General features: G+C 47.6%; 1 protein-coding gene across 4 annotated transcripts in view; it reads right to left on the reverse strand.

Moving 5' to 3' along the window:
- Window positions 1-27,737, reverse strand: part of LOC146188114 (ATP-dependent RNA helicase with zinc finger domain-like) — a 153,915-nt gene that overhangs the window by 95,568 nt on the left and 30,610 nt on the right. For all 4 annotated transcript variants that reach the window (XR_014707483.1, XM_084603637.1, XM_084603635.1 and 1 more), the window contains exon 4: window positions 8,388-8,561. Coding sequence is in view for 3 of the 4 variants with exons in the window: in XM_084603637.1 (XP_084459763.1) it covers window positions 8,388-8,561 (174 nt within the window). In the remaining variant the exon portion in view is untranslated. The remainder of the gene's footprint in view (window positions 1-8,387; window positions 8,562-27,737) is intronic.

The following is a 27,737-nucleotide window of genomic DNA, read 5'->3' on the forward strand; positions in this document are numbered from 1 at the left end:
TGTCAGTGTTTATTAGGTGCAGTGGTAAGTCCAAAAACATTGTATAAAGAGAGCGTCATGGAAATTTACACACATGCGCTGTGCAACAGTATGAAAATAAGTCGACAATCTGTTTTCAGACTGCACTACAGAGCCCAAAACACAGAAAATGAGAATGCACATGATACGGTTTTTGCATGTTGGAGTGGACAGAAAAATAGGTACCCAGCCCACGCCGCCGAGATGCTCATTACTACAGGTGAAATGGTTCAGGCTTCTTTAATATAGCTGCTTGGCACAGTACCTTCCTAAATGTTCAGGCTTTGTACTATTGTTGAAGGCCACTTTATCATTAATAAAGAAACCAATATGCTTTATATGTTAATGACTAGTGCTTTTTCAATATATTATGTTTATTTTTGTTCTTCGTTTTTCCTTAGTTTCTTTTGTTTTTCATGCTAGACAAACACAAATGGTACACTTTTAAACTTGTCAGTCCAAAGCTGAAAGTTAGGTTTGCGGGCTTCGCACGGAAGCGAGATTCCGAAGAGGCGACCAAGGTCAAGGGGCAGCTTGACGCGGGCAGATTTGTGACGGTCGCGCGGGTGACCGCTTCTCGGAAGTGAGCCCAGAACACATGGCAGCGGGCGACGCTGCCGGCCCTGTCCGTCCCGTGCCGCGAGGGAGGCAGAGCAGTGCAAGTAGAAGGCACAGCCTAAGCGCGTGGTTGTGGGTTCGGCGCTAACTGCTATGTCTCCCGGTTCGAGTGGAGAGGGCGCGGAGGCCATAAATCCCGAAACGCGGCGTAACATGGGCCTGGGGAGAACGCGCTGTTGACACGTCTTCCCGGGAAGACGCCTGTGTGTCCCTTTGAATCCGCCGCCCGCGCGCAACCAACTAAGAGCAGGGATCGGAATGTTTGGGCCTGAGGTTTGCGCATGTGTGTTTTTATGTATTTTCGGAAGTGTAACCGTCGACGCCGTTTGTCTTTGCGACTGCTCGGCGCCTCTTGCGTGGGAGGATTTTGGAGAGGGAAAAGTTGCAGATGTATGTGTTTGTGTGCGCAACCACTCGCCGCTTAGTGCGTGCTTTGTGTTTGTATTATTTGACATGCGTAGGAGAGGGGCATATGTGGCACAATGATTGGCCAGCCCGTTTTAAAGGACTGCATGTTATTGGCCACAGAGTGGCGTACGTTGATTGGTCAACGGACTAAACTGGAATTTTGGGTAACGTGAAGGAAGCGAGCGTTGGGACAGTTGGGCTTGGAGGAGAGTTGGGCTGGGAGCAGAGTTGGGCTCGGACGAGAGTCGACAGCAGACGGGTTGTTTGAGGAGGGAGGCTAGGCTGACAGAGGGCCCAAGGGACTCCGGCCTAAAGTGTAGCAGAAGGCCAAGGCCTGATTCTGCTAGCCTCTGACCTCTGATCGTACACCCCGTTGAAGTTAACCCTCTGTTGGATGTCACACCCGACAACATTATTGTAAATACATAGTTTGTAAACAAGTGTAAATAAACGTGTACAGTCCGAGAAGGGAAGTCGTCATCTCCGCACCGCAATGTGTCGCTGAGCCACGGACGCAGCGGTGGTCACCAACACCACTCGGAACGAGCGAAGGCAGAAGAAACAGCAGAAGAAACACCTGCTGTACAGGGAAGTCCATCGATTCCCCAAGCCTATGCCCGTTTAGTTTAACTCTGAACATGAATATTTGCCATGCATGTGACAGCTTTAATGCTGGAAAGGCTGACATGTGTAGCATGCACGTAAACACTGCGACATCTCAGCAGCGCGTTCGGCTACTTGCCCCAAGGTCGTGATGTTTAATGCCAGTGATGGCAGTCGCACTTTGGTGCAGGTGAAATGCAAATGCATCTGTTTCCTGCGAGATGTCAACGCAAAGTACAAAGCCCAGGCAGTCAAATAAGTCCGGAGCTCTCCACTACAGTATTCTTCATAGCTACATATGTCACTTTAGGATGTGAAACCCTACATGCCACATGTAGGATGTGTTGTTTTTTTAGATTTTGAAACCTCTCATCTATGTTGTGCAACATTTGGCTAATTTTAGTTCTCAAACAGTTGTTGAAAATAAAACCTGCTTGGATTAATTTGCTAATTGGAGTTCTTTGAAACTTGCATCAATACTGGCCAGTTCAAAAAGCAGGCAGTTGAATTACAGGAATAATGTGGATCATGCATTTCAGTTCTGACAAATGGAAAGTAATGGTCCCCTCCATGCATGCACAGGTGCCCTTAGATAAATACATACTCGGGTGTGTGATTGTGACACATATCAAGGGTCGACAGAAGGCCATGTGGAGCCAGTGTGATATTCTTCATGAAGGCTAAAGTAAAATTGTACAAAAGCTGCTGTACCATGCAGAAAAAAATTGGTGAATTTGCGTATGATTAACTGGCCATGAACAGCATCTTACTTAGAGTATGATGTGAGATATAATATCTGGTTTAGCATCCCAAAACAACTACAGCTATGAGCAACACAATAACTGAGGGCTCCGGCATAATTTCGACCACCTGGGTTTCTTTTACATGCACTGACACCGCACGGTGCATGACAGCCTATTGTTTTGCCTCTATTGAAATGCCCCTGCTGTGGCTGGAATAAAATCTGCATCCATGGGTTCAGCAGCCAAGCACTCTAACTACTGAGCCAGCATAACGGGGGATCAAGTAACAAAATGCATGCCATTACATTTCCTTCTAGCCTGTGGTTTTCTTCACAGAACTAATGTATACAAGGAAAAGTAAATAGCAAGAAAACACTAGTTTTATTGAACATTAAATTCATATTTCAGCAAACATTCTCTAGGAACAAATTCCTCAATGTTTGCATGGAAACCATGAACATCTTATAAAAACAAAACAATGCACTTACTGCACTCATATTGTTAATGGGCAAGGTTGCATCTATGCTACTACACTGCACTTATCACAAAACCACAAGCCCCATCTGCTTTGGCCAATCACTTGATGAAACTAACGGAGGCAGATGTCTCACACCACAGACTGGCCGTCTCGCAGCATATCTCTGCATGCGTTGCATTTCAATATTATGTCTTTCCACTTAGCTTCAAATGTTGCCAGCATTACTATAGTCACCCATCTTTTCTGAAATTTCTTTTTACGCTGTTAGGATCAGCATCCTCGTTAATGATGGTCTCTGGCATTCTCGATGCTATCATTTTCACATCTCCCTCACCTGGAAGAACGAAGAAAATGACAAGCCTTGAGCAGACAAAAAATTTGGGAGACTCCTAATCTCCCCAGCGTTAATGGCTCTTCTCTGAAGATCATACTGTGGATTCCCGTTAATTTACATGCCCTTTGCTACAAACTTATTTACTAATTCCTTAATTCATGTCTCTGTTATCTCAGACATACTCATTAGCATACAGTCGCAGACTGCCGTGCTATGTGACAAACAACCTGGCATAGACCTCTGTAAGCCTCGCGTTAACCAAACTGTACAAACATACCTCCATGGCCTAGGAGTAACCTTTCTTACTCGGAGCTGAAATGTTCCGGAACATATTTCAAATATAACTTTGTAAGCTTGAGTTAACAGCTCCTGCCATGTCGTGTGGCCTCGTGACAGCTCGTGACACTTTTGGCTTGTGCACAGGGTCCATCTGTAAATCATACTGGTTAACATGCATAAAAAATACATTTTAACACAAACTGGTGGCAAATGGTCAAGTGGTGCACTGCAGATTCTCAAATGTATACCTATATGCATGCAAGGATGGCATCATCACATAACATAATAAAGAGTTCTGTGAGTACCTGCAGTTAATGGCACTTCAATGCCCATTAAAGGACCACCTCAGACAATGGTTGTTGTTACCACAAGACCTGTTCTAACAGTGTGCTGACACCATTCCACTGAGCAATGAACATGTATATATGCATACCTTAGATAGCTCATGATTGTGGATCTCATTTGTTTCGATGACTTCCAAGGAGTTCCTGTCATCAGAAACCCTACACTTTATGAAATCGGGACAGCTGTCTTGAAAGGTGATGAAAATAAATAACCAAATTACCTTGCCGCAATGCTAAATTACAGCGGGTGAATATGCTGCATGAAGATACCAAGAAGTTTGTACAAAAAAAAAGTGAGAGTGAAATGGCAGGATTTTTAAAACATTGAAATAAACAACAAACTACACTTTGTCAAACCTGTCATCGAGGAATGGAAATCATGCAGTCATAAAAAACACAACATGGAAGACACTTTAGGTCATCTTCACAAAAGACACACCCACAACTGACACACAGCTTCATACTTATGAAAGAGGACAAACCAATATGCAAGCAGTGTGGAGATGAACTAACAATAAACTTATCTTACTTACACGTGTGCCAGACTCGAAAAAATAAGAGGAAAACATTTTGTACAATTTTGCAACAGATCCCTTTTCATCCCAGCATGACCCTAGGAGAGACGTGCAAATTCCCTGCATTTTTGGTTCCCTAAAATGTTCCTAAACAAGCTACATCCTAAAGAAAATTTTAGTCATTACACACAAAATAAATACATTAAACCTTGTTCTTGGTGCATGGCAGCATTAGTTGCTTATGCACGATAAAAATCAACACAACGCTGTAAGGTATCTTATATGAGATAAGCTTTCGGTCTGGTGTGGTCCTTATTCACGTGACAGAGCTGTCATGAGGGTCTATGTCCCAGCGATCGAAACGTGACTCATTCCAATAATTTTAAAAACTGAAGGCGATTTTACAGATCTCTAAAGACGCGCAGGTGTTTGATTTCGACTGGAGTGCTCAACTGTTTTATCAGCGTCCGCCTGCTTTGGCAGCCTGGAGTAAAACTGTTACAAGAGAATACTTTGAACTTTTAACGCGTTTCTGAAGGTGTTGCTTTCAATTACGGGGCCAAAAAAAGCAGCTAAATATCAAACACCGCCTAAGTAGGCCTTTTAGCAAGATAGCGTTGTGGCGTGAAAAATCGCTCCGCTGGTCCATCGCTGGTGCCGCTGACTTGAAAGGCGAACTGTTCAAACTTATAGCTACTGACCACACCTGAAACGCTAAATTGTGCATGGTCAAGGCAGAGTTTCTCTAACACTGAGTACTGGTAGCTATCGATTTCGCGCTCAATATTATGAAAATTCGTCCTCTCTTCGATCATTGATACGTCTACGGTTGAATGTTTATGCGCCTCAGGGTAGGCCGGCCGTGAGAACATGGATGTGTGGTTGTAGCAACGATCACTTGTTTGGCACACTCTGCAAAATTCCAGGAGTCAGCTTCTGCAACGAAATGTGCAGCGCACATTTTCTACCGCGTACAAAAGTCCGGTGACGCATGCATATCTCCCACTCATTTCAAAGCTGTGGCCGTTCAGTCGGGTTACGCTAACCTCGAGCATACGGGGGTTTAAACTACATGTACGCAAAATTCAACGACGCGAAAAAGATGCAGGCAGAGCACTTGTCTAGTCTTCCCCTAAATACCAAAGAACACTGCTGTTCGTAGGGAATTCGGATCATTCGCGCTTCCAGCTTTCCGGCTATGCACTTATGTATTGTGGTGCAGCAGATCTTCGTCTTGACGAGTCAACGTGCAGCTCGCCGCAGTAGCAGCGTAGGCCTCTAGTAGATTCGGCATGTCTTTTACCACGACTCTGAGGTAAAATATAAACGAAGGGTTTAACTAGAAACATCCTGTTTCCTCTGTCTGCATGTGAGGAACGAATATAATGCCATTGACGGCCGAATGTTCTGCATGGCGAAGTGTGTGTGTTGTGCCGGCGCTCGATCTTCAGAGGTCGATGCAGGGCCTAAGACAGCGTAAATCCTAAGACAGCGTAAATGCTAGAAATAGCTAGCTTGCATTACGGGCAGATCGAGGTGATAGTTTAGTGCAAGTGAAAGCTGCTCGTGAATGTGCGTATCTCGATGCCAGCTGGTGGAGCTGGTGCAGTATGTTGCATCGCCTGCAGCTATGTGCGTGACAAGCGATGCTTGCCGTACACAATCCTGAGTGAAGACCGTGATCTATGTTAGAATGAATGAACTCTTCGTAGCACCTCATCGAGAGTCGCGGCTAACTGATATCATAGCGTAGCAAACGGAATGCGGACATGCGCGTTCGACGTGCATATAGCCATGAGCCTGTATATCAACGTCCGCCGTATCTTTACGAGAATCGAATAGGTAAATCGGACGTACCTTTAGACACTTCGTTTATTTTGTTTTGATTGCAAAGACGATATACAGTAAAATCTCGGTAATACGAATTTCGGGGTGATACGAATTCGCAAAATTCCCCAGCCAGAGTTCATTGTGTACAATGTGTGAAATTTCGGATGGTTCGAACACTCTCCAACATCACTAAGGATGATACGAACACACAAACTACAACCACAACCTTGAGCATTATGCCCTGCCTGCACATCGTTGACTCCACGATTGCCAGCCGCGCTGTATGTACGAATCGCAGAAGTTTGCGGTGACGCTTTGTCTGCACCTCGCCAACGTCGAAATTTTCTGTCAGGCTCACGCCACGAAAAGCTTTCAGCGGCGCATGACCCAAAAACTGCAGATGCCGCAATCGTCGTAGCTGGCGCGGCATATGCGGTGGGTGCGCACGGACCAGACAACGCTGGCTCCGCGATTGCAATCCGCGAGCAGTTCGTGATGCCACGCGGCCCGCGTGTCGCCATCTCCAGTCATGCTGTACGTGCTGCACGCGGAGGCAGGTGAACCGCACGCGGAGGGGGGTGAACCGCGCATTGCCGGCATTGCGATTGTTTTCCACGCCGCGAAAAGTTTGCAGCGGCGTGTGGCCGTAAGTAGTAGTCAGCGGCGGGCGAGCACAGGCCGCACGCCGTAGACTTTGCGACCGCTAGTTGCGTTGTACGCATCGCGAGCAGTCCACGGCGCCGCGCGGCTGGCATGTCGCCATCTCCTGTCGTGCTGTAAGCGCTGCGAGAATTCCGCGGAGGCCCGCGGCCCGCGCGTTGCCGACATAGCGATGGCCTGTTGCGCTGCGTGCACCGTGAGTGGTGAGCTATGACCGCTCGACCGTGATAAACCTTCTCGGACATAAACAGATATGCTCGACTGCCTTTCCTATGCTTCTGTAATCTTACTTTCGTTCGTTTTGATGATACAAATTTTTTCGCGACCTCGTGAGATTCGTATCACCGAGGTTCTGCTGTATTTAAACGAAAAATTACATTTGCCTACTCATCGTTTCTATGCTGAAAAAACATCAGACTCGATATTGCAAGACTAAAAATATATCTCTATCTGATTTGTATTGAAAAATTTCAACAGTCACACACTCTTGTCTGCTAGAAATTTGGTTTGTCAAGGCCGAAGTGAGCCAGAATCTTTTTGCTACTTTTGGATGCTTCACACCCTTAAACCTTTATACATACCCTGAAGAAGCCACTTTCATGCTGTGTTCCTCAGATACCGCCCACTCGCATGTATGTGCATGACTCTAGTTCTCAGATGCTTTACACCCTTGCTCTTAGGCAGAGAGAAGAAAGAAGCCGCTGTCTCTTTTCTCCATGTCACATCTTCATAGAAAATGCCCCCTCCTATGTTAACACATTGCTTGTTTGTTTTTTCTTATCGTTTCGTACCTAGGCAGTGCAAAGAAGTCACCCCGCAGTTAACTACCACTGCACTCCACAGCTTTTAATGTTAGGTGTTCCCGAAATCAGTTCACTAGGATGTTTGCAAACACGCATTTCGATTGGTTTGGTTCGCAAGGTTTAACATCCCAAAGTGACTCAGGCTATGAAGGGTACCACAGTGGAGGGCTTCGGAATTATCAATCATTCAGGGTTCTTTGCCTTTGCCTTGCACTGTCACTGCACAGTACACTGGTGGCTTCAATCTTACCTGAAGTGCAGTTGGCCGCTTAAGGTATCAATAATCCCAGAATCTGGTCAAAATTTTGAATACAGTAGCTGGAAAATCACATTATCCAAGAATGTGTTAAATGCAATAAAAATGATGCAACTCAGTAAGACATTTTAAAAGCAAGAAGAATAATGCAACTCAGTAAGACATTTTTAACATATCTGATTCTGAGAATCTGAAATAGGAACAAATCAACAAGGTCTTGCTGTGTTTGAGCATATATAGCAAGCTCACTTTTGTTTCTAATGGCACTGCTGTGAATATGAATTTTTGATAAGATGAACAAATTTTTGCAGTCCCTTCGAATTTGTTTAGAACGATGCTAGCGCACTTTCAAATATGATTAAAAACAAACGTTTTACATGAAACACAACAAGAACAGACAGATGTACTGCTTAACAAATCTTCTTTTCATTTTTTATCCATGTATGTCATTATATACGACGTACATGCCACAATCGACCCCAGTCACTCCTCACTCACCTCTATGAGGTAGGTTAGGACCACCTCCTTGTTGGCCGGAGGGTTGTGACTGCTCAACCACTCTTGGCAGCCTTCCTGCATCACAAACTGGAAGGGGGGCCTCACCACTCGCCTAAGTTCAAAGTGGTCCCGGAAAGCATCATGATGAAGCAAGACCAGCCGCTGCAGGGGGGTCTGCAGGCAAGCAGAAAAGATGCATCATGATGAAACCTCGCAGAACTCTCCATGATAGTATTCAGAGCAAGGAGGTGTGACAAAGAGCATGTGGGAGGTTATCTGCCATGTCAACAGGTCTGAGATGGTAGTAAGACAAGATGGCAATTGGTGATTTATTGGCCAATGTGCCAGCAAACGCACCCATCGTTGCTGCATGGTTGGTAGCGAGATTTCAGTGCCAATGGCTGTCTGATGTCAGAAGTGGGAATGACGAAGAGTGCTGGCAATGTGAAGCGGCAAGTCTGTTTCCTTGGGCAATGGTGGCAGCCAGAAAGAGCTAGAACATACGCAAAGATGCAAGCGCCGCAAGACCAGCGGCATGACCGTGCATGCTTCTCTCGAACGGTGGCCCTCACCTTCCTCATGGAATATTTCGCCACGTCTATGACTTCAACTAATAGGGGGTTTACTGCAAACATATCTTCCTAGTGATTTTACCAACACATATTCCTTATTCTGGTTTCCAATCTGCGTTGACCTTTCGAGCTTTTACGCAAAAGCTGCACGTAATGAAGACCCATATGCACCGAAAAACCATGGACAGCTGGTGAGAAAGAGAGCTGGTGGAGCACCATAATGGCAATAGTAATGGTAATGCAATGTAATATAATGATAATGTCAATGTCAGCTTTGCTAGCAGCCCAGGCTCTGCATATGCGACTCATAGTTGTGTTGTCCCTCCCCCCACACCCCCCAATTCCGTGGTGAAGACATATTGTGGAAATCATATTGCCGCATAGAAGACGATGCCAAAGATGATGACTGGTCCCACAAGCGCGAGCCTGGAGGAGAAGGAAGTTGGAGCGCAAGACTCGTCCAGGTTGATTATTAAACCCGTCCTATCTTTGGGTCCTCCTTGGCGTTCTATCGAGACGTGACACTGGTGGAGCGCGCTGGGGTATGCATAAGACTCCTTCCGGCAGTCCACAGCGAATCCCAGACATCGACACGCCTGTACATCGCGCTAGCCGCCGCCTTCTAGGCCTAGCCCCGGAGTACAACTATCTGCCAAGCGACTCTTCAAACGACCAAGTCCATCAGGTCTCCCAAGCCATGGAACATCCCAACCCTACACCGGTGACTCTTCAGAACACCAAGGTGCCAGAGTGCTTTCGTGGGGAAGCGTTGAAGATGTCGAGGACTGGCTTGACCAGTTTGAGCGAGTGGCCAAGGTTAATCAGTGGAGCGAAGATCACAAGCTTTGCAATGTTTATTTTGCCCTTCAGGATAATGCTAGAACGTGGTTTGAAAACCACGAGGCCAGCTTATCCACATGGAACGACTTCCGCCGCCAGCTTGTAGACACCTTTGCGAGAACTGATCGACGCGACAATGCGCTGCGCCTGCTTGAAGTGCGTGTCCAGAAGCCGAATGAGAGCGTGGCTATGTTTGCGGAAGACATGCCTCGCCTTTTTCGCCGTGCCGACCCTGATATGAGTGAGCCAAAGAAGTTACGGCATCTCATGCACGGTGTCAAAGAACAGGTGTTTGCCGGCTTAGTACGCAACCCACCTAAAACCGTGAGTGAGTTCATTAAGGACGCTACGGCTATAGAGCGAGCCCTCCAAGATCGGTGCCGCCAGTACAACCGACCAGCCAGCTGTGCCCCGACGACTGCGGCGGTGCTGACTGCAACAGATCAGACCACTCTTCGAGACATGATTAGAGAAATTGTCCTTGAGGAGTTGCAGCGAATTACGGTTACGAAAGCTCAGTCGTCAGAGGCCCTCGTGCAGGCTGTAAGGAATGAAATTCGGTGCTCTCTATCACCGTCTGCCCAGTGCAACGAGTTTCATCCAGTCGACAACGCGGCAGCCATTTCCGAACCACCATACCGCGTTCCACAACCGATCAACTACACGGCCAACATTCCTGCACCTTATCACGAGCCGCAATCTGAGAGCTACGCCGCGGTCCTTCGTCGCCCACCGCCAGACCACGCCCCACCGAGCTCACCGAGTCGTCAGGAGACGCGGTTCTTCCAGGGCCCTCAGTGGGCGCCTTCCAGGCACTCTCAACTGCGCCGAACGGACAGGTGGCGCAGTTATGACAGCCGGCCACTCTGTTTCTACTGCGGACAACCTAGCCACGTATATCGGTACTGCCGCTACCGCGAAGAGGGGCAGGCCTTTCCGTCTGCTTCTGCTCGCCGCCGCTTCGACGCTGACACTGCCCAAACCGAGGACGGCCTACCGGTCAGCAGGGAAACCGAATCCCCGGGCTTCCGCCGCCGCTCCTCCCCATTGCCACAGCGTTATTCTCCGCCGATGCGTCGTGGCAATGCTGACGTTGGCGGACGGCGGTCCCCTAGCCCTCACCGGGGAAACTAACAGCCGCAACCTCGCGAGGGGAGGTTGCACACAGTCTAAAAGTGTCAAAACCCTCACCACCGCCGCAACTGCCGACAGCCCGTGCTTCTGACGCTGCCGTTAGTATTGACATTGCCGCACTACCGCCGAAAATGCCGCCTACATTACCACCAAAAATGCCGCACCAGATGAGCAGCCCCGACGACGAAGCTGACACCGCTGACTTTGCCGCACTTCCGCCGAAAATGCCGAAAGAAACGAGCAACCCTGATAATGTTGTTAGCGCTGACCTCTCTGTTTCCGTTGATGGGCTGGAGGTACATGCTCTGGTGGATACCGGGGCGGATTTTTCAATTATTAGCCAGAAACTGGCTGACATGCTGCGCAAAGTAAAAACCGAATGGACTGGGCCAGTAATAAGAAGTGCTGGTGGCCAGCTACTGGCACCGACAGGGAAGTGCACTGCCCGAATAGGAATAGGAAACGCGGTGTTTGTTGGCAGCTTCGTTATTCTCCCTGACTGTTGCAAAGATCTCGTCTTGGGCATGGACTTTCTGCGTCTTCACGGGGCTGTAATCAGCATTCGTGACAGCGTCGTTGCCTTCACAAACAATATGAAGACCTTAGTTATGCGGAAGTACCACTGATGCCCTTATGCGTCGCCAATGAGACAGTGACATTACCTCCGCGATCATGCTCTCTTGTTGAAGTGAAGTGCGACATGGCGCATACCGGCGATGGTATCGCCGAAAGGGCAGTCGCCCTGGTACTAAGCCGAGGTGTTTCTATAGCTCGATGGCTAGTCAACTTGACCAATGGACAGACCGAAGTGCTGCTGACGAACTTCAGCGACGAGCGTCAGCAAATTCCGAAAGGCACAACTGTGGCCTTTTTCGACAGCCTCCCAAATGAGCAGCGCTGCTTCTCACTGCAACAGGAAGGATCAATGTGCAAGACGCCCGTAACCATCATCGATGTGAGTCCAAATTTGTCTTCTTCAGAACGGGACCGTCTTTTGGACCTTATAGATCAATTTCGAGACTGCTTTGCTTCCGAATCGCGGATCGGCCAAACGCCTTTGACAAAACATCGAATCATTACGGATGACTCGGTTCGCCCGATTCGACAAAATCCTTACCGTGTAGCTCCGAAAGAACGTGCAGCCATTCAGCGCCAGGTGGCCGAAATGCTTAGAGACGACGTTGTCCAGCCGTCACAGAGCCCCTGGGCTTCCCCCGTGGTACTTGTTAAAAAGAAGGACAGCAGCTTACGATTTTGCATAGATTACCGCAAGCTCAACCAAGTAACTAAAAAAGACGTGTGCCCTCTTCCTCGCATCGACGATTCCCTTGATCGCCTACGAAATGCACGTTACTTCTCATCAATGGACTTGAAAAGTGGATATTGGCACATAGAAGTAGACGAGAGAGATCGGGAGAAGACAGCATTCGTCACTCCCGACGGATTGTACGAGTTTAAGGTTCTTCCGTTCGGTTTATGCTCAGCACCAGCAACATTTCAGAGGTTGATGGATACTGTGCTCTCGGGACTTAAGTGGCAAACATGCCTGGTGTATCTTGATGACGTGATTGTGTTTTCGGCCACATTTGAAGAGCATCTACGCCATTTGCTAGCTGTATTTCAGGCCATACGATCTGCGGGCCTCACACTAAAACCCGAGAAGTGCCACTTCGGGTACGAGGAGCTGCAATTCTTAGGTCACGTCGTTAGCCAAGAAGGTGTCCGGCCTGATCCTGAAAAGCTCTCCGCAGTCGCCAAGTTCCCGACACCTACGGACAAAAAGACATTGCGGCGTTTCCTGGGTCTTTGCGCCTATTACCGCCGATTTATTGCTGGATTCTCACGAATTGCCTGGCATCACGAATTGCATTATAACTTCGCTGACGCGTGACAACGCTGTCTTTCACTGGGGTGAAGAACAGGAACAAGCGTTTAATGAGCTGCGGAGACGTTTACAGACACCCCCTGTCCTGGCGCATTTTGATGACGACGCCCCTACACTGCTTCATACGGATGCCAGCAACGTGGGCTTAGGTGCTGTGCTGGTGCAGCGCCAGGATGGTGTGGAAAAAGTAATTGCTTACGCCAGCAGGACCCTATCTAAAGCAGAAGCGAACTACTCGGCAACCGAAAAAGAATGCCTTGCAGTGGTATGGGCGGTTATGAAATTTCGCCCTTATTTGTACGCTCGCCCCTTTCAAGTAGTTAGCGACCATCACTCGCTCTGTTGGCTGACGAATCTAAAGGACCCTTCAGGGAGACTCGCGCGTTGGAGCCTTCGATTACAAGAATTCGACATGGCAGTTATTTACAAATCTGGAAAAAAGCACATGGATGCTGACTGCCTTTCGCGAGCGCCGGTCGAACCTTCCACAATGACCGATGAAGACACTGCGTTTTTAGGTGTCATAGATGACGCAACGCTTTCCCAACAGCAGCGAGAAGACAAGGAATTGCTCCCTCTTATTGATTTCTTGGAAAAACGAACTACCGTTGTGCCTAAGATTTTCACCCGAGTAATCTCTTCATTCTTTAATCGCAACAGCGTACTTTACAAGAAGAACTTCCGCCCTGGGGGAAATAGTCATCTACTCGTCGTCCCATCTGCTCTCCGCAGTGAAGTTTTGCAAGCGTGTCACGACGAGCCAACCCCCGGTCACCTAGGCTACACCCGCACGTTGGCTAGAGTCCAGCATGGATACTACTGGCCAAAACTGCCTGCAACGGTGAAACACTATGTACGTACTTGCATAGACTGCCAGCACCGTAAATCACCCCCTGTAAAACCAGCTGGCCTACTCCATCCTCTTGAAGTGCCAACAACACCTTTTAAGCAAATCGGCATGGACCTCCTGGGACCATTTCCGACGTCGACAGCCGGAAATAAATGGATAATTGTCGCCACCGATTATCTAACCCGCTACGCGGAGACCAAGGCTCTGCCAAGGGGTACCGCCGCCGAAGCAGCTCGGTTCTTCGTGGAGAACATTGTCCTGAGGCATGGCGCTCCGGCGCTCATTATAACTGACCAGGGAACTGCATTTACGGCCGAACTTTTGGAGACCGTTCTCCGTCTCAGTGGTACCTGTCACCCTAAAACTACAGCCTATCACCCCCAAACCAATGGGTTGACGGAACGCCTCAATAAAACCATCGCAGACATGCTTTGCATGTACGTGGACGTGAACCACAAGAATTGGGACGAAATTCTTCCCTACGTCACGTTCGCCTACAATACGGCACGCCAAGACGCCACTCGTATGACACCATTCAGCCTCCTTCACGGGCGACCAGTAACAACTATGCTGGATGCAATGTTGCTCCCGAATGCCGACACCGACGAGGAAATCGCTCAGCGTGCAGAGGAAGCTCGCCAACTAGCGCGTGTGCGGATCAAGAATCAGCAAGAGCATGATGCACAACGCTACAATCATAGACGGCGACATGTCATGTACGAACCTGGCGACAAAGTGTGGGTCTGGACGCCTATTCGCCGCCGTGGACTCTCCGAAAAACTATTGCGGCGATATTTCGGGCCATATGTTGTTCAGCGACGTTTAACCGACGTCACTTATGAGGTGGTGCCAGACGGGGTGTCGACCTCAAAGCGACGCCAGCAACAAGCTGACGTCGTCCACGTTGTACGCATGAAGCCGTACAACTCGGAATGACCTTGACCTCCTACTCGCTTTTATGCTCATCGGGACGATGCTTCCTGAGGAGGGGGGCAAATGCCGCATAGAAGACGACGCCAAAGATGATGACTGGTCCCACAAGCGCGAGCCTGGAGGAGAAGGAAGTTGGAGCGCAAGACTCGTCCAGGTTGATTATTAAACCCGTCCTATCTTTGGGTCCTCCTTGGCGTTCTATCGAGACGTGACAATATGTACATTTATTTTATCAATAATCAGAAACAATATTAGACAAATACTGCTCAAAAAGTGGAAACCTTAAAAATGAGAAACAATTATGAGAATGCGTTAAGTCCTCTTAAGAAATGTGTGATGTGACAGCATTAGAAGCAATGCTGCTGCTACAAGTTTTCTCTTCTTACAGCCGAGCATGTTGGCTGCCATTACTTTTATTTGCTTTCTTTTAGCATTTGGAGGTTCTGGCTTCAACCTACACCACTGCTCTTAGACATGTCATGTCACCAGCACAACTGCCAGCACACCTGCAAGATCTACCATGCCACGTGGCCTCATTACGTCACACACCCCCGGCGGGCAGCCAATCAGTGTCGCCCATCAAATGTCCCCTGACAGACTTCCTGCCAACTCTACCATATTGCATGGTCTCCCAATATTACATAACCCGGCAAGCACTCAGCACACGACCATAGCCCTTACTACCATAGTCACCTGCCAACTGCCAGTTATGGCAGGTACTATATTATAGCATCATCATTAATTTATATCCGTTTATATTATTAGATTGTTACATATATGCCCTGCGTTGCTGGACGTTGAAAAAGACAACGATCAACAGTAGTGACACGGAAGGAAGACGAAGCTGTTGCAACAGTGGCTGGTGCTACGAGAAGGTTGGCGCCTACCCGAACATTCACTCAAGTCATCAGCCGTTGCGTTCTCAAGCTAACCTTCTTGCCACATATCAACATTAATGCGACAGCATTAGGGGCCCTGTTGTACAGAAAATCCAGTGCCAGCATTGCTGGCATTGAGCCAAAATCATGAGCATGCCTCCGGTAAGCAACAGTTGGCACGTGAAATGTGACGAGCTCCACCGTCAACTCGGTACTTCAAGTCTGTCAAACTTTCGAGCAGGCTAAACAACGACGCTTCGTACATCGCTTTGAGCGCCTTCCAAACACGGCAGCTACATCATCCTGCGATAATCTGGCCCCTTTGTAACAGCCTTCTCATCCCACGAACATGACTCGGATCATCCGGAGAGAACTCGAGGCCTTAGCTCCTACACCACTCACGTCTCCGCTACCTGACACCGTGGCCATGATACAGGCCGTAGTTTGCCAAGAACTTGCCAACGTCGGCCTCTCCTCCGGCCCTTTTTCCTCTGTTCCGGATGGCGACTACGTTGTTTGCCCCATAACCGACGTGACTCTTCAGCATAGCATCGCTCTCCCTCACAATATAGTGCATGTAGCGAATAACAGCACTTGTATTCCAGTCCTGAACTTTAGCTCTTTTGTGCAAGTTCTTCTTGAGGGCATTTCTCTCGCCGAACTGACCCTATTGTCGGAGTTTAATGTGGCTGCTCTTTTACGAGACCCTATTGCTGGAGTGCCGACATGACCTGCACTGTTCCCACTTCAGGAGGTCCGCATGTCCGGCATGGTTGCTCCTGACTTGCGCCCTGATCGTGCTAAAGCACTTACGACCCTTCTGACATCGTACAGTGATATTTTTTATTTTGGTGACCGACCCTTGGGTTAAACATCCCTCGTTACACATCGCATCAATACCGGAGACGTCAGCCCAATTCACAAGTGACCTTACTGAGTCGCCATTTCTGAATGTTGCCTCATACAAGAGGAAGTTGACAAGATGTTGGCAAGGAACATTATAGAGCCTTCTAGCAGTCCCTGGGCATCACCTGTCGTGCTTGTTAAAAAGAAGGACAATACCTGGAGGTTCTGCGTTGATTACCAACACCTCAACAAAATTACAAAGAAGGACGTTTACCCCCTACCCAGGATAGATGATGCCTTTGAGTACTTGCACGGTGCCAGCTATTTTTCTTTGATTGATCTTCGTTCCGGTTATTGGCAGAGCGCTGTCGACGAACAGGACCAAGAGAAGACCGCCTTAGTCATGCCCAATGGCCTGCACCAATTCAAGGTGATGCCTTTTGGTCTGTGCAATGCGCCCGCAACATTCGAGCGCATAATGAACTCTCTTTTGCGCGGTTTCAAATGGACGATATGTTTATGTTATCTTGATGACATTATTGTCTTTTCCTCGACCTTCGGGAGCCATCTCCATCGCCTTGATGCCATTCTTGGAGTCTTCCGAAGAGCTGGCCTTCAGCTTGACTCGAAGAAGTGTAGTTTCGGCCGGCGTGAACTAAAGGTGCTCGATCACGTGGTCAACGCCCGTGGCGTTCAAACCAGTGACGTGCATAGTTTTCTAGGCCTATGTTCCTATTTTCGGCGGTTTGTCCCCAACTTTACGGAGATGGCTCGCCCACTCATCAATCTTCTGAACGACGCTCCATTTTGCTGGGACCAAGAACCATCTCAAGCCTTTTCTGCGCTCATTGCAGCCCTCACCAACCCACCCATCCTGGCACACTTCAATCCCTCAGCACCAACAGAGGTACGCACCGACACCAGTGGTCACGGTATTGATGCTATTCTCGCCCAACAGCAGATGGGTCGCACTCGCGTCATTGCTTATGCCAGTCGCCTCCTTTCTGCGGCTGAGCGGAATTACTCGATCACACAACGTGAGTGCTTAGCCCTCGTGTGGGCCATTATAGTTTCGCCCTTACTTGTTTGGCCGCCGTTCTCCGTCATCACCGACCACCACGCCTTATGTTGGCTTTCTATGCTGAAGGACCCTACTGGTCGCCTGGGGCGTTGGGCTCTCCGCCTTCAGGAATACACTTTTTCTGTCGTCCACAAGTCCAGCCAGCTGCACGCTGCCTGTCCCGCAACCCGGCAGATCCACTACCTACAAGCGAATGTGACGATGACACATGTGTGTTGGCCATCTCTGACCTTTTAAACATTCAACATGAACAGCGCATAGATCCCAAGCTTTGCAGCATTATCAATCGCCTCAGCACTAATCACCTTGATGATACCCATGCTTTGTTTGTGCTCCCCAACGGCACCTTATACCAGTGGAATATGCGACCAGATGGCGCTGAGCTTCTGCTCGTAGTCCCCGAACACCTGCACACCACCGTTCAACAGCTGCACGACGCACCCACAGCGGGTCATCTTGGCGCATCTCGTACGTACGATAGCGTCCGCCGCCGCTTCTTTTGGCCAGGCCTCTACCGCTCTGTTCGTCGTTACGTGGCTTCTTGTGACCGGTGGATGGAAGAAGCCCTCGGTGGTGCCTGCTGGATACCTGCAGCCGATTGACATTCCAGTAGACCCGTTTTCCCGAGTTGGCCTTGATCTCCTCAGGCATTTCCCACTCTCTCTGTCAGGGAATAAATGGACTGTGGTGGCCCCGGATTACAATACGCGCTACGCTGTCACCCGAGTGATACCCACCAGCTGTGCAACTGACGTGGCTGTGTTTCTTCTCCCCGACGTCATTCTGCTCCATGGTGCTTCACGCCATCTGCTCACTGATCGTGGCCGTTGCTTTCTTGCTCGACGAAATTCTCCAGTACTGCTCCATTAGGCACTATTTCACCCCCACTTACCATCCACAAACGAACGGCCTCATCGAATGCCTCAACCGCACGCTCACGGAATGTATGTATCGGATGATCACCATGACTGGGATGTTACTTTGCCATTTGTAATGTTCGCATATAATTCCTCCTGTCACAGTCGCGTCTATACGGCCGTGACCCTCCACTTCCATTTGACGCCGCCCGTGTTATTGCTCGCCACCAACTAGCTTCCTCCTAAAATCCCCAGAAACACCGCCATGATTCTAGTCACCGGGACGTCCACTAATCTCCGGGCTCTCTCGTCTTGCTCTGGACTCCCGCTCGTAGAGTTGGGCTGTGTGAGAACCGTGTTTTATTTCCAGTCACTTCTGCGGCATACGAGATCACACCTGTGCATCCGCCACAACAGTCCGCTATGCCACATACCGAGATCGTTCATGTCACCCGAATGAAGCCGTACTACACCTGCAGTAGTTCAACATAATGCGCACCGGGACTGTGCTTTTCGTGGGGGGGTAATGTTACATATATGCTCTGCGTCGCTGAATGTTGAAGAAGACAACTATCAGCAGTAGTGACACGGAAGGAAGACGAAGCTGTAGCAACGTTAGCTGGTGCTACGAGAAGGTTGGTGCCTACCCGAACATTCACTCAAGTCATCAGCCGTTGCGTTCTCAAGCTAACCTTCTTGCCACATATCAACATTAATGCGACAGCATTAGGGGCCCTGTTGTACAGAAAATCCAGTGCCAGCATTGCTGGCATTGAGCCAAAATCATGAGCATGCCTCCGGTAAGCAACAGTTGGCACGTGAAATGTGACGAGCTATGTGACGTTACGAGAACATGACATATGACCAAGTGGCAGGAGCTGCCAATTCTGGTATAAGGCATGCTGCCCCTACGCCACGTGGCCATATTTGTATAGCATGGCTAAAGCAGAGGCTTTATATTTATGTCAGGTGATCTTTCACATAATGCAAAAGCTAAATAATGCAAGGTAATCAGCATGTATGAGATAACATAGGCACACTATAAGGGATTAATAAATAAGCGAGTTGCAAAGTGCATGCATACAAACACAAGCTGAGCCACAGACAGGAGCCAGTAACAAAATTCCAATCCGTGTCCACTGTGAGCCACTGGTGTTCACATGTTGCTGTTCTCTGGTGTGAAACGACACACCAGTGGGCCACACTTCTCAGACTGTTTAAGCAACCCAGTCAACTACACATATCCATGGTACATTCCATTAGGAGCCAAAAATTCATTGCCTTGAGAGGACGTTCACAAAGCATCCTACAGACGTTCAAATCCAGATATATGAATCGGAGATTCAATGCATGTTCGATGGGCATCTATTATTGGATGGCGGACAGATGTCTACAGGTGGACATTTAAGAGGTATTCGTGAATGTTCATCTATGGCTGTGCTGTGAACTTGTGGCTGACACACGTTTGTTTTCGTAAACAATTCTGTTGTGCAGATGACAAAGTTCATCTGACTACATATTCCTATTAGTAATGAGCTTATTGCTCAAAATAACTGAGTGCGACCGCTCGAATACGGCGTTGATATAGAATAACCTCCTCTAAATCAATCATATGCCTTTCTGATGATGATGATTGACTTATTTTTATGGCACTAAGGCATCTTAGGCCAAAGAGCACCAAACACAAGATGAAGTGTCAACTGAAGTCAATAAAATGTCCAAGGTACGATGCTTAATGATGTACTTAAAAACAGTGGTGTATAGGGCCTGAAACATTGATTTGCGGTGTAATGTGGTCTGAATAAAAATTAAAAGGAGACATGTACATGTCAGAAAGCTAAGCTGCCTCAGCAACAATTTCTTTAAAAGAATGCCATCTAAGCAAAGGAAATGGGCTGAAGCCCACGTTGATAAAAAAATTTGCATATAAAAAGCCTACTTTTAATAAATATTTCAAAACTCTTTCTAAAGGGAACATTGGATTATCACTAAGAAAGATGGATGGATGTGTGGGTATTTGTTTTTTGTGCAATTCGGGAAAATGACGTCTCCTTTGCTGTTCAAGTCTCAGACATTCAATTAAAACATGGATCACTTTTAACCGGTCACTGCATCTCGAACAATGTGGTGCAGGAGAGTTTGTTAAAAGGTATGAATATGTTGTATACTTGTGACCTATTCTCAGCCTGCACAGAGCTACTTCTTTGAATCTGTCTCGTTTTTCTGTAGTGCATGTGCTATTCTTGGTTTTATTGTGTGTAGTTTATTCTCAGTTGCTGGGTCCCATTCCTCTTGCCATTGTTGTTGAATCATGTTTTTAATGTGTGGTTTGAGGTCCTGGTATGTTATCTTGTCAATGTCTGTAGTGTTTCGAGGGGCAGCTGGTACAGCAAGCCTATCAGCTGCCTCATTACGGTGGCCTGGCATCCAACACAGTGTGATTTTAAGTTCTAGTTTATGGGCAGACATAAGGGTGTTATAAAGAGAATTCAAGACTGGGTTGTTATTATGCCATTTCCAAGAGGATAGGGACGATAAAACACTGAGGGAGACTATGCAGATGACCGATGTCTGTATTTTCTTTTCTATAATGTGTCTCACAGCTAACAAGATACAGTGGCATTCAGCGGTAAATATAGCGGTATGTCTGCTCATTGTTTTTGACTGTGAAAACTGTGGTCCATGTGCTGCACAGGAGACTTGAGCAGACTTTGAAGCATCATTGTAATACTCATTAGATATGTACAGTCGTGAGCAAAAGTGGTATACAACACTCAGCCGGTGGCGGAGCTCGCGAAAACTACATGCCAACTTTATCTAGCAACAGCTATCTGTGATCGGAACAATAGTGGCAGTGCCCCATTTTATCCACATGCATATGTCACTGTCGCTGTCTCTTGCGCTGTTGCTACGTGGGCCTTTTTATGCAGTTTTCCTGACCTCTGTCACTGGCTGAGTGCAGTATACCACTTTTGCTCACGACTGTACTTTGCCTAAGTGACATGAAGTGCTGCTGTATGGCAATAGGGGACGAATGTTTCCCGACTTCAAGGAACGATAGGTCACAATTAAAAGCGTGTATTTCCCAAGGAGGAATTAGATCTTTTATGGAAGTTGTATGAAGACTGGTAATTGGAACGTCCAGATGTTCAATATGCGTGGCAACGCTGATGGGATATGGTGGTGTTAGAGATGGTTTTCTCGGGAGAAGTGCTGTGCTAGTTGTGTCAAGCAGGAGCCGGTGACATGGATGATCCAGTTGGCATAGTACCTTTGTACCATAAGTTACACAAGTAAATTCTCTTCTTCGTTGCAGTGACCATCGGTTTGCCTCAACATAAAGGCTAGCAATTGGGCTAGTTTTAAAAGCACCCGTGGCGAAGCGAAGGCCGAGGTGGTGCACGGGATCGAGCAATTTTAGAGCAGAGGATAATACTCGCCAATAGACCATCGAGCCATAGTCAATGCATGATAGAACTACACTATTCAGAAGGCAGTCGCAGTCTGTGCCCCATGACCGGTGACACAAGTTTTAGCAGATTCATTGCTTTCAGACACTTCAGTCGCAACTGCTTTATGTGGCCAATGAAGAAAAGATTTTCATCAACAACTACGCCAAGAAATTTATGTTCCTTTTTAAAGGCAAGGTTCTGACCATTCAGTGTAATGTTGGGGTCAGGTCTGATGCCATGCTGCTTAGAGAAAATACACAAACACTCTTTTCAGAGTTAAATTTAAACCCATTGTCATCAGCCCACCTGGACAAGTTGTTAACACCTAGCTGAATCGGTATTTCCCAGATGGCCAAGTTGCAAGATTTGAAGCTTATCTGGATGTCATCAACATATACAGAGCAAGAAATGGTTTTCGGCTGCACGCTTTTTAAAGAGTTCGTTTTTACTATGAAAAGTGCGCAGCTGAGAACACCACCTTGAAGGACATCATTTTCCTGTAAGTACTGCTTTGAGTATGCATTGTCAACATGAAATTTGAAGGTCCATTCAGGCAAGTAACTTCATATTGTATTCAAGATGTTCCCCGTGACGCCACGAGAGAAGAGGTCACGAACAATACCATAACACCAAGTGGTATCATATGCTTTTTAAAGATTGAAAAAGACAGAAAAACAATGTTGTTTATGTATAAAAGCATCCCTTGCATAAGACTCGAATGCAATGAGCTGATCAGCTGTTTATCGCCTAGCTCTAAATCCAGCTTGGTTTTGATGAAGAAGACCATTATATTCAAGGAAATGAAGAAGGCGACGATTTACCATTTTCTAAAAAATCTTGCATATACAGCTGGTTAGTGCAACAGGCCGATAACTAGCAGCAAGTGTGGTTCTTTTCCGGGTTTTATTACGGGGATAATGATTGCTTCCTTCCGTGCTTTAGGAAAGCGTCCTGTGGCCCATATTTTATTATACAGGCAGAATAGGGTTTTAAGAGTTCCATATGTGATCCTGTCAGGACCTGGTGCTGTGTTACCACATGTGCCTAGTGCAATCTCCAGCTTCTGCATGGTGAAAGGGCTATTGTACGCTCCTGTGCATGGTCTTTCATCATCTATAGGCTTCCTCTCCTCAGTTACCTTGTGCTGCAAAAAGGAATCTGTATAGTGCGCTTAGCTGAATATGTATTCAAAGTGTGGCCTAGTGTGTCTGCTTGATGTTCAAGAGAGTCACCACTGGCGCTGACAAGAGTTGTTGGGAGAGTACTATATCCTTTGAGTGCTCTTATCCTGTTGTTTACTTTGTGCGCATCAGAATAACAGTTCATAGAAGAAAAGAATGATGACCAGATTTCTCACTTGGAGATGCGTCGAACACGCCTGCCATTTGCCTTTGCACACTTAAAGGCTATTATGTTTTCGGCTGCGGGGTATCGGCGTAGTTTCGACCATGCCGTTTTGAGTTTCACAAGCAGTTCGTTTATTTTGTGGCTTGAAATTGTGGAATGTATTTTTCTGCTGCCTCTATAATGTGCAGCGTGACCAAGCGCTGAGTTTCATCAACGCCCAAGTTAGTAACTGATGAATAAGGCAATGATGAGTGTTCCCTGAACATCTCCCAGCTGGCTAAATATTCTTCAAACTTTCTAGGATTAGACAGATTTTCATTTTTATTGCCTGCATACTTTACAGAGATCGAAAAATGGTCACTTCTATGTAGATTGTTAGTACCAACCCTTTCTGTAGCTGCCAAGGTCATTGGGGAGCCAATAGCTAAATCTATGGGTGTGCATGTGTTATGTAATATGTTGTAGTATGTTGGCTCTTTTGTGTTAAGTAAGCATGACCCAGAGGACAAGTCAACAGTGCAACTGACACATTTGAAGTCAGTTGCACTGCAGCTATCGGTTGCATGGTCGTGTGCCCTGCACTTTGCACAGGTAAGGCGTCCTCAACAGGTCTGGCTACCATGCCCGCACCGCTGACACTTGAAGCACCTGCAGGGCCTTGGTATGTACGGGCTAACTTTGCATCGGATGAATTCCACATTGATAAAAGCAGGAAGTGTGCTCCGGTTGAAATTGAGAACAATATGTTTCATTCTTATTTCCTCATTCTTTCCCCTGATTGTTATTTTTCGAACTGCAGTTACACCTTGATTCTAGAGGCCCTCAAAAAGATCAGATTCTGTTTCATTTAGGAGGTCTCGCTCAGAAATCACTCCCTGGCAGCTGTTAAGACTGTGGTGGGGTGATACGTAAATGTCAAGGTGAGCAATCTTTGTTATGAGGAGCTTGTCTGACTGGCTTTTGTCTCATACCTCTATTAGTAAGTCACCAGATCCTAGTTTCTTCGCTTTATAGTTTGCCCCAACGAGGGCCTTCAGCGAGCTGGCAAATCAAATCAGAAAAACTCACAGTTCGTTTACAGGTTTATACTGTGTTATAGAGTGCAGGACAAGAAACTTAGGGAAGTTCTCAGTTGGTGCCATGATTTGTTGTGTCACTTCGGTGCGACTCCTTTTCGGAGGTCGATCAGGTGTTTTTGAAGATAGTTTTTCCATGCATTAGGATAGTCTAAGGGGTCCTAAATATATGTCGCCTCTGGTTTACTCTTATATGCAGAGGAAGATCTCGGAGCCCCTCACCTGACGGACAGGCGAGGAGCCCATCGACCGAGACTTGACCACGGCCTCGACCGCCATCGTTCAAGGTTTCTTCCCTCCACCTCTCAACCTTTCGCCACGGTATGGATGACAACTTAAGTATAGGGGCTCAGGGTCCATGGTGGCGCCAAGCACAAACACCTAGTTTACACAAGATGCCTCTGCGGGGAATCATATGCCTTCCTAGCACCTCAGCTGATAATTCCATTTTTCTCCGGCATTCTTACATGCACTCTTCGTTCGGTGAATACGAAACTCCTACCAGGCAGCATAGCTGCCCACCTCAATCATCTCAAAGTGGATCCGATCCAACCTGGCAGAGAAGTTTTGGCGGCATCGTCGCGGATTTTGTCATTATGTGGTGCCTCTTTGAAATCCCGTTTTTCAAGCTCATTTTGTGTTGTTTGTTTATGTGTGGTTACTTGGCTGTGCTACAAAAGTAATGTGCCACCAATGCACTAGTCAAGACCTTCTTTTTTCCCTGGAGCTTTCGTAAAGAGCCCTGGTGTAGTACTCCGACTGACTTTCCCGAGCTTTGGATGAAAGAAGCGGCTGGTCCATTCGCAAGAGAGCATGAACATTGCTTTTCGGATATTACTGCTGGATGCGTGAAGTACTGTAACACATTTATAACTTACTGCACACTTTGTTTGCCTGGTGTGAAAGTTACAAGCACAGAGTGGTTACAAGCGTGAAGCAATACCTGCCAACTGTCAAGACATGTGCAGCAGGCAGCGTTCCGGGAGTTAGTGTGCATAACAAAGGTGCAGAAACGAGTGCCTCCCACCTCCTTCCTCTGCCTGTTTCATACTGTCACGTGCTTTGGGGCGTGTCAGCCTTTGCAGCACATGATGACACAATCGATGTTGTGAAAGCAATGAAATTTAATAAAGAATGAACTGGATTAGAATAGGTTACAAAATGGAACTTCCAACGTTACGTCCGTCCGTGACAAACACACTCCTCCGTCCCCCTCTTCTATCGCCAATGCTCCCTCTATCAGCTCCACTCCTCCGTAGTCGTTTCGTCCGCTTGTCAGTAGATGCCACTAGTCTCTCAGCTAATACCACCGCAAACACAGCCGGGTCTTCAATTTATTGCGTCTTTGCAATAATAGTCTTGTAGCCACCGTGGTGGTCTTCTTTGACGCGGCTGATGGTTTGTTTCCAACGGGATTTTAGCTCGGCAGTATTTCAGTGCACACATCGTTTTGCGGATTGCTGTGTCGACTTTCAGCATCGAGTATGCGTGTTTCACAGTTTTCGCATTCAAGAAATGGTAGTCTACACACAGTCGCTTCGGTGTTGACTCGTGATGTGGTTCCCCCGCAAAATTTACAGGTGATGCATACGGTGATTTTGACGATTGTATGGTCCCTTTCTCCAGACATTCTTCCGTTTCCGCTCGCATAAACTTTGTTTGCTTCCTTGGCGTTACATGGCTACATGCAGATGGGTTTTTCATCACTGAGTTCAATTGTGTGCTCCACATGTGTGCATAGTCCAAGATCATTTTCAGGACTCGTGAAGACATCAGTGTTGTCGAAAAATACGGATTGGAGCTTGCCTGTTTCATATTCTGTGAAGTCTTGTGGCCTCACTTGCTTGACGAGCTGTATGATTTTTTCCCGTGATGGAAGTTTGGGACTCTCTTGGTTCTCAAAGTTGTTCTTAATAGTTCCACACACTGTTGTAGTGGTTTCCCCATTTCGAGAGCTGCATTGCGATTGTTACGGAAGGTCGCCATGTCAGTCAACTTCCATCTGTCGTTCTTGCGAGCTGTTCTTCGCTATCCACTCAAGTGTATGAGTTCCATCCAAGTAGCGTTGGATGTAGTCGAACTTGATGCACTGTCGCCAGTCTGTACCTATGACGGCTTCATGTGGCAAGTCTTTGACCACTTTCACCTCCCCAGTTGCGCTTGGATCCCCCATGGCGATATGTGCTTGTGTTACTCCAAATGGGGCCGCTGAATCACCAAATGGCCCTTTGAGTCCATGTCTGGCAAAATATTGAAATTGTGTTCTTGTGCGAAAGTCAACGATAGTAGAGATATAGTCAAACCTGTGTCCCAAAAAGTTGCCGTTGAATTTCACGGGTACAAAGATCTCATTACCCTCTGAGCGCGCTGTCCCGATGCAGTTCGTTCACTGCTCTCGCGTAGCCTTTTTTTCTTTCAGATGCCGGTTGCCATCACTTCCTCGGTGTGTGTGTGTTGGGTTTCGTGCAATCCCGAGCACAGTGCCCCTTTTGCAGGCAGCGAGCACAGGTGTCTGCCGGACGTCTAGTGGGCTTACATGGTCCGTGCTCATCTTTCACTGCTGTCTTCGGTTGCTCGTTCCGTGGGAATGGCTTCGCGCTTGTGCCTTCGCTCTTCATCGCAATCGTGCGCCTGTCGAATTGTCGAGCGTAGTCGATGAATTCAGACACGCTTCCTTTTCGCAGGTCATAAAATGCTACTAGCATGAGTTTCGCGTTATCCGATTGTACACCTTGAATTAACCAATCCACGATGTCGTCGTCCCTTATTGCGTACTTGCCGCATTTTATGCGTTGCAGTCGGTTGTACATGTAGTCGGAAAGAGGTTTGTCTTATTTTTGTCTTCGGGCGGTAACGTTGTCGACCCACTCGCAGAACAGTGGGTGTCTGTCAAATTCTTTTCGTAATGCTGTTATCCAGCTGGTCCAGTCTTTCAGACCTACACCATCCATTCGGCGCCAAGCTGATGCGCATCCGAGAAGTCTGGAAATCGCGGCGCTGAGCATAACCATTTCGCTCCATGAACGTCTTTCGCGCATGTTCTCTACGGAAGTAACCCATTCATCTAGACTTTCGTTGTCTGTCCCGGAGAATGTTGGGAGGCTTGCCGTGAGATCGAGCATTGCAGTGATTTGAATTGCAGCGCTGTTAGCCTGTCATGGGGCGTCGGTGCTGCTGTCTGCCGTGTTGAATAGGTTCCCAGGCAGTTCCATTTGTCTTTCCAGGAGTTGTGCCATCATCTGCATCGTTGTCGCGAGCATTGTGAGCTCTGTTGTGCCATTCGAAGTATTGGTAAGTGAGGTCATGGGAGCTTTGCCGAAAAGCACATTTGGCTGTAAGCCTCATTGTCCTCTTTGCTTCCATACACCTCGTTGAGCGTTGAGTGCTTCACCTCGTCGTTGTTAGCCACGCCGCTTGCTCGCTCGTTGCGTACATTCTGGACATCGTTCGCCGACACCGTGGAGGCCGGGAACTGTACGATTTCACTCCGCGTCGTTGACCTGGTTCAGCTTTGTCCTCAGTCCGTCAGTATTTTTTGTGGCGTTGTGCGCTTACACCGTAGAGGCCGGGAACAGTACGATGTTGTTCCGCGTAGTTTA

Source organism: Amblyomma maculatum, chromosome 5, assembly GCF_055883805.1.
Source record: "Amblyomma maculatum isolate TAMU_Amacu chromosome 5, ASM5588380v1, whole genome shotgun sequence".
Taxonomy (NCBI): Eukaryota; Metazoa; Arthropoda; class Arachnida; order Ixodida; family Ixodidae; genus Amblyomma; species Amblyomma maculatum.